Source organism: Zonotrichia leucophrys, chromosome 14 (assembly GCF_028769735.1).
Source record: "Zonotrichia leucophrys gambelii isolate GWCS_2022_RI chromosome 14, RI_Zleu_2.0, whole genome shotgun sequence".
Taxonomy (NCBI): domain Eukaryota; kingdom Metazoa; phylum Chordata; class Aves; order Passeriformes; family Passerellidae; genus Zonotrichia; species Zonotrichia leucophrys.
The window spans coordinates 6,587,689-6,600,764 of NC_088184.1; the positions used below are offsets into that span (position 1 = coordinate 6,587,689).

Genomic DNA, 13,076 nt, shown 5'->3' on the forward strand with positions numbered 1-13,076 from the left:
ATATTAACTCATTTTAAATTAGCCTTTTAAGACTCAAACATCAAGGCTGCATTTAAAACTGGTATTTCTCATTCCTGAATGCAAAGGAAAGAAGTATATACTAAAAGGTGCTCACAGGTTCTAGGATCAATTTTAATATATTCAGGCAAGTTTATCTTAAGTAATTAGCAAAAAAAAAAATTTTTATGTATTTTATGCTATTTCACCCAAAGCCCTGTTTTCCATAGTCTCAATTGAATAAAATACACATCACAATACCTGTTTTACACTCATGGTGCCAGTGTGGCTAGGTAGTGTCTCTATGCCAAATAGTAAATCTGAAAGTTAGTATTTTCAGCCTCAACTTTTCAAATGCAGGGCACATGGATTAAGAGTTATTATAAATTAATTTAATTTAATTTGTGTGATTTGTCTAATCCGTGCCATGTTATACCTTTAAGTCAAAATGGAAGTTTTCACCATTCCTATTATTCCTCCACAAAATCATTGTCAATATCCTCATTCAAGTAGTTTTCTAATTGTGATCCCTGAGCATGCCTGTACCACACAGCAATACTCACAAGAGATGTGTTGGCGTGTCTGTGCAAATACACACTGCCAGAGTGCACCAGGGAGATCTCCTGTGCCACACGTCTGTCCGTGACCACGCCAAAGCGCATTGTGCCAAGGTAATCTGAAAGGTTTGCAGTCTTTGAAAACAATTACACACACTGACCTCCCCTGGAACACCACCCTCAAACCAGAACACACAACAGTGCTGGGTAAAGGCACAGAAATCTGTGAAGAGCTACTGCCAACACTGGTGATTACAGCAGAAGAAAGATGGCAAGAAGCACAAACATGTTCCCCTCCTGCACTCCAGGTACAGAGACCTTATTGAAGTGGAGGGAGAAGACCCCCCTTTGTTGGTTCAGCATCTGACTCCGTTTATTGACTCAATCAGTCACTTTTTATAACCGTGTTAATTAAGTTCATGCATATTGCAAACCCGAGCTCACAATAGGTCAGAGATAACACACCAACCCCTCCTTTTGTTTCCAATACCAAGATTTGTGTTCTCAAAACTTACTTTTACTTTCCCAAAACAGCCAAAGATAGAATATCCACTTGTTATGAGAAAGCTGCCTGAGAACTCTGGTATGCAAGGTTCTCAAGGCCTTCATGTTTGTCACTTTTACTTGTAATTAAAAACAACCTGAGAACTTCTACTGTTTACAGAAACAGGCTGTGAGAATCTGCTCCTCACAGCTGCCTTCTAAGCCATTTCTGAAAAAATCTCCAACAAGACCTGTCCGTGTAACCTCAATTGTCCAAATTCTCCATTGGTTTAGGAAATACAGAATCTGGTACCACAAATGCACCTTGCTGTGGTTTATGGCATCTCAAAAGCCAAGATGATTCACATAAGGGAAAGGCATGAACATTAAGTGATGCACATTTACAGCAAATATGTATAATTTATAAATATATACTCTACATTTCTAAATATGTACACATAAAGAAAGACTGCTTATCTTTATGTTGCAAAGAACTAATACCATGTACAAATGTGAAAATCACAGAGCAAAATATAGAACAGGCTCTTTATCACATCAGTGGCACAGTAAAAAATAAGAATGAGTAAGTATGAATAAGAAAAAATGAGTATGAATCTCCTTCATTTGCTGACAGGAAGAAAAATTCAAAAAACATGTTAATTTTCAACTTTAAGAAGGGTCTATCCCAAATTGATGACCCAAAAATGAGGTATCAATCATCACAAAGTTTGCATGTTTAAACACAATCAAGAGGGTTTGTATTTTAGATTATCAGTGGGAGAGAATTTAGATTGTAAGAGGGAGAGAAAGGCCCTTCTCAGGCTGCCTTGCAGCAGCTCTGTAACTCCACCCATCACTGCATTCAGTTTCCAAGGGCTGACACAGTCCAGTCCATCCCAGTGCCTGTGACAGAGGACAAAGACCCCTGGATTCACTCTAACCAAGGGCCAGCCTGACTCTGGCCCTGCAGCCACACGTGGGGGGCTGAGGGAACTCTCTCCTGGTGTAAACCAGGCTGATCACACTGTAAACCTCTTATGTAAGCAATCCTCAACTGTAATGAGACAGTCCCACAGGTAGAACACCAAGAAACACTCAGAAGGGACTAATTCCTAAGCTACAAAATATTGCAAAAAACTACTGAAGCACTTAGACATAACCCATTCACAGACACCTTAAATTATGAAAATAGAGCTTTTACCTTTCTTTAATGAATGTAATGCTGATGTGAAGAATGTTAAATAACCAGGCGGTTGAGGTGAAGCATTGAACTCAAAAAATCCCACAACTCCAGGCTGAAACAATAAGAATTAGAGTTAATTAAGCCATTTTCAAGTATAAATATATGAGACTACAGTAAACACAACAGACTCTTAAAAGACAACAACGCTTACTGAAGAGAGTCACTTTATGCTGCAACAAAAATTTTAATATTAAAAGACTGAATGGGAATCAGTTCTCATTGAAAGAATGAAGCTGTCATTCAAAAGCTCATGTAAGAGAGAGGGGCTTTATGGATGCTACATTTCTAATAGTGTTTCCCATGCTGAAGTTCACCAAAAACAATTAATATTTTCTTTGCAACTACATTTTGAACCAGTTCCAGCACCAAGGTAAGAAGCATAAGCATCATAAAGGTTTTTTTAGAATTGGAATTTCAAATACAATTTTTCAGAGTATAAAAGGCTTAAGCAATAACACTTTAATTGTTTATGTTGCACATAATTAGTATTTACACATGAACTCACACATTCAGTGTGTCAATACCTGACCTGCTAAGGTAAGTGATTATCCCATCTTTATGCTACAGTCACTGTAAATCCTTTCAGTATATCCTAAAGAGTCAGTGAGAGACCAACTGCACAAAAATCTTGAGAACTCCATATCCCACCTGCCTATCCATAAAGCTCTTCAAATTGCCAGACAGACAATTCCAAATTTAAAAGACTCATCCCAGAACAGGCCTACTGATTTTTCCAGGTGAATGACTTCCTATTAAACTCAGGAGAGAATCTGGGAAAGCTGACTTGGAAAAAAGAGGTACACACTAGATTTTTTTCATTCCAATATTTCATTGAGCTTTGGTTTTAAATTTTTAGAAATATAATCCATTAAAAATTACTATTAATTATGTTTGTGACTCATCACTCAAATGGGCTTAACTAACTTTCAGGACAGACTAAGTAATGGCATTTGGTTATTTGGTGTTTGTTCCTCAGTTCCAGCAGTGCATACAGAAGGCATTTGACACACAAAGCAAGAGCACTCCAGGGACTGCTGTGGAACAGAAGATTCCAGACTCACCTGGCACCCATTGTGTGGCAAATACATCCTCACAGGAGGATTTTCATTTGGTACTTCAGAGACTGCTTGGTTTTTTTTTTTTTTTAGCTCTATATATAAAATTTAAATTTCTTTTTAAAACATGAACATACATTTACCTGTTATTATTAATATGAATTCAGTGATTCATATCAGCCTAACACACTGATCTAATTCAGTACAATTAGCAATCTTGAAGATGTTCACCAATAACAACAATTCCCATTCCAGCTCATGACTTCTCTTTTTAGACATGAATCCTCTTTCATGGATGAATGCTAACCCTAAACTCCTTGTTCATAAAGATTCTTTGTGAGGTACCCCAAAAAAATTATCAATAACAAAAATGAGTTACAAGCAATTAGAGAAATTGCTGCACCAATAATTACCACGAAGAAAATAAAAACAGAAATAAAATAGTAGCCAAAAAACACAGCAAAATAATAGCACTCAGTGTTCTTTTTTAAACAACATACAGGTTAGTAATTAATGATCATCTTTTTCTCTTAGTTCCAAACTAAGACAGTAAAAAGAAATAATTCCTTCTAAAAGACTTTGAAAGCATTCAACTGAATGAAAATAAGGAGACAGGTAAGATAATCAAAATTTTAGCTTCCCATTGCCCAGGACCATTTTTGAATACTAATCTTGTACCAAGTGAATTCAGGACACCAAACAGTGAATGAAAGGAAAGTCAGAAGTGACAGTAAAATGTGGCAAGAAGCCAGAAGTCAGATGCAGAAGTATTTATAATGTTATTTAAAAGGTAACATTCTGATTCAGAGTGACAGTTCTGCTTTACACTAACAGAAGTTTAAGATTTCCAGATTGTGAATAATGTTTCCCAAAAGATAATTTTTGTAAATTGTTTTTCAATTTTAAAAAATTGTAGTTGGAGAATATATGCTACTATACACTACTATATATACTAGTATTTACTAATGCTCTATGCCTAATCAGTAATCTGGTTAAATAAAGTCCTTTTAATCATCATCCCAGACCAGTGAAAGTTTTTGCCCTGTTACAGGGTCCAATTATACATAGGAGGAAAGGGACCAAATTACTGTGTTTCTTCTCAAGTACCAAGAAAGTTTTCCTGCCTGTAAGAATGAAGTTTTTAACAAGACTGAATGCTTCCAGGTACTGCAATTGATAACAATTCTTGCTCTGTACAAGTGAGGTTCAAGTCTCACAGAACAGGTATCTCAATGTGAACAAGAAGTTCTTGGTATGGAATACAAGCAGGCCAAGAAGAGCTGAACAGCAACAACTCCCACCTTCTTCCATGTAAGAGCCTCCAAAACTCAGGAGCAGCTGGAGCAAACAGTTCAGGAGGAATCTACACCCAATGTGTTACTGAGGAGCAGCAGGGTGCAGCTCTGGGTACCCACCTTCATGTGAGCACTCAGGAGCCATCAGCTGGAGCTGCTGCTAAGCCACAGGAATGAACACTGACATGTCCAAGGGTGCTTGGGAGCATTAGGAGCATGGGCACTGCTAGAGTGGAGCTTGCTGCAGCTCTTCTTTCCAGGAAATGATTTCCAGTCCCTGTCTCAGACCAAGTGTCTGTAGGAAGGGCTTTGGAGCAAACCTGAGGATGTCCATTAGTGAAGAGTTCTTAGTGCTATCTCCTAATGAAACTCACATATGGAAACACAAAATCATTAATTGTAGGGAAGCCTATTTCTTGCTTGGTCCCTACACCACAGGAATGGAAAGTGATGTGGGATACAATTAAATCAAGTAACATCACAACAATTACCAAACAGCAAGTTCATGGAAACTTTAAGAATGAACAGAGATTTTCAGATGATTCATTTTTATTGGAGAAAAGCTGGCAGTGTTATTACTGAACCATGCCTCAAACCTATCACAGCTTGTAGAAGGAATAAGCAAGCATGTAGATGACTCCATGCAGCAGGCTGTAATTCCCTGAAGTCTAGAAGAAGTTACCAACCACTCCAGAAGAAACTAAGATGATAAGAAATAACATGGAAGGCCCTTTTCCAGCTTAGGAAAGTAGGAAAGACAAAAAACATTTAGAAATTATTGTTTTTCAGCAGTCAAAGATAGCCAGCCAGGATGTGTACTGATACTCAAGCACTTTAGAAAAGGGTGAGTAACAACACTTGCAAAGGTTGATGGGAGTCACTGAAACTACAACTGCCTTGAAGAGTTTTAGAAAGGCAGCATTAAATGACTGTGAGGGAAAAGCTCTGAAATTTAAAGGCCAAAAAAAGTGAAATGATGGGAACAGAAGATATGAAAAAAAAACCAGCTACTAATTAGTTTACAACTGCATAAATGTTTTTAATACTCCAGTTACTTCTATCCAAATTTGTAATATTAAAAAATGTTTTGGTAAGGGAGGTGATTTTTTTCAGACTCTCAGGCTTGTGCAGGCAGGCAATTCCTGCCTCATTTTATCTGTGAACATGGGAAGGCCAACAGCAAGAGGAAAGGAATGTGTCTTGTCTGGGGAACAGAAGAACCAATATTACATACCACTATGTCTGTACTGTAGAAATGCAAAGAAACTGTTGACTGAGATTAAATTTACATTTAACATCATTTTCCAATGATGTTAAAATCATTGTGTACCCAGACCTGAAAGCAAATTTTCCCACCATCATTTAACATAGGCACCACATGAAAGCCAGCTGAATGTCTGTCTGTGTCAGATCTACCAGCTGCTGATGCTCAGGAAGCATTCCTACACAAAGAGAGCAAAGCAGGAAGCTGACATGTTGAGAGACACAGCAGCCACCTCCCAGAGAGACCAACTCCTCTCCTACTGCTCCTGAAGCCAGAAAATGATGGATTCCCTGAGCACATTTAATATTCATAAATAAGTGAAGCTTTTTGTCTAACTATAGTGGCTTCCTGTTTCCTCCTCTGTGCCTCAGGAGGCCGAGGCCGTTTCTGGCAGCTGGGGCAGTCAGATGAGGAATGAGAGGCGCCAGTTTGGATTAAAATGAAACTGTTACATCTCTGCAGTTAAGAAAACAAAAGACATTTGATTACAGGTACTCACAGGTACCTTGAGTTATGGCAGAAACTGCACATCTTCCTGCTCAAGATTTTAACTGCTTTCCAAATGGCACACTTTCCTTGCTCTCAAAAATTAATTCGTATCCATTTCTAGTTTTACATCATTCCACAACCCCCAGAGAATGCAGGAGCTCAACTTCCGAGTCCTCAACCAGGTTTTTTCCATGGGGATTGAGCGCCCTCTAGTGAGAGCAACTGGCATGTCACGACAGTCGTGATTCGGTCGAGGAAGGAACCAAAGACCAAGTAACAAACACCATCGGTTCTTACATTTAACTGGATTCTGTTCATCAGGATCTCTTCTGGTCTACAGAACCCTTTTGCTACCAGAACACAGGACTGAAAATTAGATAGTGATGATGACAAATCTTGCAAATTATTTTGAGCTTGAAATTAATTAGCTTTTCAGTGAAATCATAAAAACACGATCAACCAGCAGAGAGTTGCCAAAGTGCCCAATAGCAATCCTTGACAGTCCTCTGTCCTTTCCCTTCTGCTAAAAATTAGTGGGTTTTATACAGAGAAGATCAAAAGTCAAAAGAAGACACTAGCCAAGGGTCTCAAAATAGCAATTAGTTTGTGCCATACATGTCCCAGCTGCCCATAATCTACTCTATTCCCCAAACTTTCTCCCTTAAACACAGGATTAACACCTGGATTGTATCTTCTCCTACAAAAGGTATCAATTCCTAAACTCATAGGAAAAACATTGTAAAACATTCTCATTTCTGACAGAAGTGATGAAACAACCTGTTTATTTCCAGTTTAAAACTAACTTTTCCTTTGTGTCCATGGCTTTCTCTGCCATCTTCATAAACAATTATGTTTCTTTCATCTTATCTGTATCTGCTACTTTTGTATCCCCTCCTTCCTCTCTTGCATAAATTTAGAGACAAGAAAGACATTGAGCACCTTGAGCCATGGTCTGGGACAGAACCTCAGGCAGGAACGACCGTGGGGCAACATGAACAGAAACAGCCTCTACCAAAAAACCAACAAATGCTGAGCCTAAACAGCAACTCAGCTCTTGGAGCCACAGAATTTCAAGCACAGGAAGGGGGGATAATCTGAATGCAGAAACAAAAATATCTGTTCAACTGCTAAGCAGTATTTAAAAATATCTTTGTTGCTCCTAAATTTGTCTTTTATCTTAGTCTTTTTCCAGTGGAAGTGCACCTCTAACTGCAAAGCAAATTTAAGCTTAATGACAATATGCTCATTGGTAACCTTCTGCAGTCTACCAAGAAATAACATAACACAAACCAAAAACCAAGCATGGCTTTCTTCAAATCTCTGCAAGAGGCAAAGAAATGTTTCAGAATTTTAGAATAGCAAAACTGAAGCGATGGAAGGACAAGAGAATTGCTTGTGATCACAGAAAGTACCAGCACCCAGAGACAGGCCACAGCTCACTACTCCCAACTCACAGTCCCCACTTAAAACACTGGAAAAGCAAAGGCAGTGGTGGCTCCTGGTATGAACAGCACAGCCCCCACCCAGAGGAACTCCCAGCGTGTGTCCCCTGGGCTGTGGCAGCTGCCACTGAGCAGCACAGGCCAGGCCCCATCCTGCAGCACAGGCCAGGCCCCATCCTGCAGCACAGGCCATGCCCATCCTGCAGCACAGGCCAGGCCCCATCCTGCAGCACAGGCCGTGCCCCATCCTGCAGCACAGGCCAGGCCCCATCCTGCAGCACAGGCCTGGCCCCATCCTGCAGCACAGGCCAGGCCCCATCCTGCAGCACAGGCCATGCCCCATCCTGCAGCACAGGCCTGGCCCCATCCTGCAGCACAGGCCGGCCCATCCTGCAGCACAGGCCAGGCCCATCCTGCAGCACAGGCCTGGCCCCATCCTGCAGCACAGGCCGTGCCCCATCCTGCAGCACAGGCCGGCCCCATCTGCGCAAGCGGCCCATCCTGCAGCACAGGCCAGGCCCCATCCTGCAGCACAGGCCTGGCCCCATCCTGCAGCACAGGCCTGGCCCCATCCTGCAGCACAGGCCTGGCCCCATCCTGCAGCACAGGCCAGGCCCATCCTGCAGCACAGGCCATGCCCATCCTGCAGCACAGGCCAGGCCCATCCTGCAGCACAGGCAGGCACTCAGTGAGCAGCGCTCTCACAGGCTCTGCTCCAGCCCCAGACACTGCAGGGCCCCCCCATGCTCTGCCCACTGCCACAGCACTGATTTGTTGATCAGGTTTCCACACTGCTCTCACAGCTTGGGCTTTAGTAAGATTATGGTACTTCTGCACTGTGCACTGTGAGAATCAACAGTTATAAAGGGATTTTAAATGGCTCTGTTGTAAGCATATTTTGTCTGACTGGAAGTTATTATTCCACCAGTATTGCTACTAATCTCATCACCCCTGAACACAAGAGGCAAAAATGAATAAAACAACATGTACCAGTGGATTAAAATCATCAAATTACCACATACAAAGTGATTAGGAGCCCTTGCTTCAACTGGTTTCATATTTGTTTTCAGTTAAAAGACTTATCCTACCAGAAAAGCTTACTATTCTTTAAAAATTAATGATTACATATTTCTCAAATGCTGTGCCAACTTAGACCACAAGATTTTTGTGAAAAGATTTCTCCCTTCTTTCTTGTTCATACTTAACAGTTTGGTGAGATAACAACTTTGTTGTCTCTACATACTAAATTTACTAATGTAAATTAAGAGCATCACTAGATCATAATAGTAACTATACAGGGAATCAACATTATGAATTTGTCATTTCATATTTTAATGATTTTAACAAATTTATAGGGTACTGATTTCAGAATCCTGAAAATAAACTAGTACTTTGGAGCAGATCAAATTTAATCCTTAAACAAGTCAAACTCTTTCTGAACCACAGTGGTAAAGCTAGAGAAGAGAGACAAGTACCTCATAATTTGAGAGGAAATCTAGTAATTTTGATCGAGACGAGATGTAGAGTAGTGGTGTCATCACCCGGCGAACAAACTTTTCAATATAAACAGCACTCATAGGGCCTTTGTATTCAATTGGTCCAAAACTAGTACCAAAAAAAATAACAGAACATTAAGACTTAAATGAACAGTAGAGAGTCCCTCCTGGGGGTGGCAGATAGGAGTTATACAGACAGCATGCTCAGCCTCTAGGGAACTGCTCTCTGTTTTACCAGTGGCTGCTGTAAGTGATGAGGGAGCTGTGTTACCAGAGGGAAGCTCCAGAGTATCTGTGGAAGGGGCAGAGTGTTGGTGATATGGAGGGATGGAAATCACTTCTGAGTCCCATTAAAGAACTTGGTAAAACTCAGATATAAATTACATGACCATATACATATCTTTCCACTTCTTCTGAAGTAAACACACGAGACTTAAAAATACAGATCTGAAAAATGTCACTATTTTCCCTTGTTTTTCAGTGTCTCAAACCATCAGTCTGAAAAGGTGCAATGTTTTTACACAGGCTTTTATGAGCAGCAAACAGTAAAGCAGGGACAAATTCAGTTGCACTGCTGATGAAGAGACTCAGCAAAGCTCCAGTTTCCCCTTCAGCCATATGATAAAACAGCTCACACAACGTTAGTGCTAAAACAAGGTGGGCTGGAGCTTGCAGCTGTGAATTCCAGAGGTTCTCTTCCTAATTATAAATGGATTGGACACAGCATCATTGTCCCACATGAAATCAAACACAAAGAGCATAAAGAATTAGTCCATTTCCACTGAAGAATTTAATGTGATGCATTTTTAATGTAGCTTATACATACAGATACACTGCAAAATACCCAACTCACACTGAGATACCTGTACTGAGGTGCTTCAAAATGGTCTCCTAGAGCCCACTAGACCATTCTACATTCTACATCAGTTTATTACAAACCTCTGTGTTCACAGCAATACTCACTGCTCAGCATGTCACATGCCCAGGGCACCACATGTGAGGTTTAGTATCTGAGGCATGAGGGTGCACTGCCCTTCAGGATTTTATGAAGTATCAATAGGGATTTACACCTCATCTGGTTACAGCTCTGTTTAAGGTTACTGACGATACCAAGTGCATCCATTTACTGTGTTGTAATTTCAAGGTCAAGTAAGTTTCAGTCAAAGTACATCCAAGTGGGATTGTAGGGTTCTTTTATTACAGCTTGAATTATTATACCAGTGTCTCGTGTCTATTACACGGTCAGCTAACAAAGACCAGGACTGTTCCTCCTCAATGCATAAATTCCCCCCAAAAAACAAAATCAGCCTCTGTAATGAAAGAGAGCTGCAGTTCAAGACTAGTAAAATAAAAGGTAAAATACAAGGGATAAATACTTTCATGTAGTTTTAAAAACTGTGTTTCCTTACCTTCTGCTCCACACAGAGAAAAAAACCAGATAATACATACATATATTAAAAAATAAAAGTGAGGGTATATAAAATTTTATACAATGATATCTTAGCTTCGGGGAAATAAAAAAGTGAGTGCAAAGTTCAAAATTAGAACAAGGTCTTCACTATGCAGTACAATTTAAATATGCACTTAAATTCCACTAACTTCAACAACCCTTAGGTACACTCTTTAATGCTGCCATAAATTAGGACCAGTTGTTATAATCCATCCAGGGAGCAAGCAGACATCTGAAATTAATATGTAACAGTGAATTCTTTTCACTGGAGGCAGAAGTTCCAGGAGATGTACAGGCAACCCAAAATTTCCATAAGGATGAAGAACTGCCCAGTGTGCCATTTAACTGACAGTTACAGCCCTACCTGGCACCTGAGCAGCACACAGGATGAGCTCACCTAGAATCTACCCAAAAACTATTTACTGAAGCCAGAAATGTAACATTTTCAAAATGCAGCACTTTATATGATACCTCTGTTTCCCAAAAGAACAATAAAAAACCTAGACTGTACATATGAAATCTTACCTTTGATGGTACAAGTGTATCACAGGAAAATAAAAGAAATGCTTCTGCTTCCTGCATTTCCCCTGGTTCCACCAGCAATTTACAGCCACAAACAGCACCTGCAAAGCAGGTAAAAATTCACAGCTAACAAAGTACATTACTGTGACCTACTTTATCCAAGATGTACTTGATGTACTTTTTCCAATCCATTTCATGTGATATTTTCAGGGCCTTTTCAACTCAGTATTCCATATCTGTCACAGACAGACTTTTTAAAATTCTTTTTGTCATTTTGCAACAGGAATCCTTTTGGTCACCGTTCTTTCTAGCTTTTACACCTCTTAATCTAAATCCTTCAAATTTATTCATTTAATCATAACCCACATTAATTACTTTTTCTGCAGAGTGGAGCTCAACAAGTGGAGGTTTAGGACAGCTGTGCCTGTGAAATATTCACAGGCACTCACCTGTTTGAAAGTACTGTTATGGTTACAATATTTATATGATTACCAGTGTCTCCAAGAATCCCAGAACTGGAAGCAAACTCCAGGGAATTTCTGTCTGAAGGCAGGTGAACAAATCTGAAAACACTTTACAACAAGAAAGTTGTAGCCTTCCCCATTTAAAAGCAGATATAACAGACAACTGAGCAGGAACCACAGGCTGTCTCCATTTACTGTACCACTCTGTAAGCTAAATTAAATTTAAGATGACTGATGAGTTTCCTTAAAATGTGAGTGTTCAAGTCCTACTGTTTCTCATGAGAAGACGACAACATCATCAGCTTGGACACTGAAAAGCTACCAGGTGATGTTTAAGACTGGTACTTTCTCAGGAGTTACCTGGTCTGACAGCCTGCTGGCCACGTGCTCTATCTCCCCCCTGGCAGCGATGGACTGCCCGCACCAGGGCGCGTAGAAGAAGTAGAGCACAATCTCCGAGTCCCGCCGGAGCTGCTCTGCGTAGTCCAACTGCCCCCGGAACAGATCAACCACTGCAGACCTCGGGGAGAAAAAATTCACTGGAAGCTTCGCTGGCATTGTTACATCTTTTGCTCGGCTGCAGGGAGAAAATGAAGCGTGGTTATTGAGACTGTACAGCAGCAGTTAAAAAAGGGTGCCCAAAGCCCTAAGTTTTACTCTTAGCAAAAGTCACACAATGACAAGATTGATGCAGAATGACTTTATCTGAGTTAGCTTCATGAAATACTATAAAAATCTAAAGATCACCCTTCACAAGCTTTAGAAAGTCACACTGTGATACCATGCACTGTGCTTATAGGTATGTTAGCTCACACTCTAATGGCTGGTTGCTGTAGAGCATAAAATTACCAGGAAGAGTGATTTCTTTTGATTTCTTCCCTGGCCTCATCCTCTTTTAACACTTGTACTTTAGGTAACAGCAGCCTGATAAGAAAAGAGATACTGGTCATAAAGTTTTGTGAGCCTATTACCCAGCCTTATGCTTTGTTTTACAGTATTCTATACTCCCTTTGCTTTATATTCTGTTAGGAAAAGATATATAAATGTGCACTAGTTTATTTTACTGATCAGAGGAGGGACTGCAAACTGCTCAGGGCACATCACAGTATAAACAAATAGTCTAAATTTAAAGAGATTATGAGATGGAGTTTTTTAAGAGAAATCAGATTGGCCACTAAGTAATACAAAGAAATAAACCAAATACTCAGGAAACCCTTTCTATCCAATCAGCAACCAAACAATCCAGAATTTGGGACTTCCCAGGTGTTCAGAAGTTGCCATGGTATAATTTGCCTTAAACACAAGTGAATGTGTGACTC

General features: G+C 40.1%; 1 protein-coding gene across 2 annotated transcripts in view; it reads right to left on the bottom strand.

Moving 5' to 3' along the window:
- TXNDC11 (thioredoxin domain containing 11) overlaps window positions 1–13,076 on the bottom strand; it is a 28,491-nt gene that overhangs the window by 11,890 nt on the left and 3,525 nt on the right. The window contains exons 2-6 of one of the 2 annotated variants that reach the window (XM_064725815.1): window positions 12,118–12,334; window positions 11,297–11,394; window positions 9,301–9,430; window positions 2,239–2,332; window positions 561–673 (exon numbers count right to left, since the gene is read on the bottom strand). In XM_064725815.1, the coding sequence (XP_064581885.1) occupies window positions 561–673; window positions 2,239–2,332; window positions 9,301–9,430; window positions 11,297–11,394; window positions 12,118–12,334 (652 nt within the window). Of the gene's footprint in view, window positions 1–560; window positions 674–2,238; window positions 2,333–9,300; window positions 9,431–11,296; window positions 11,395–12,117; window positions 12,335–13,076 lie in introns of those variants that run through there. The other variant, XM_064725816.1, reaches the window with a different exon arrangement.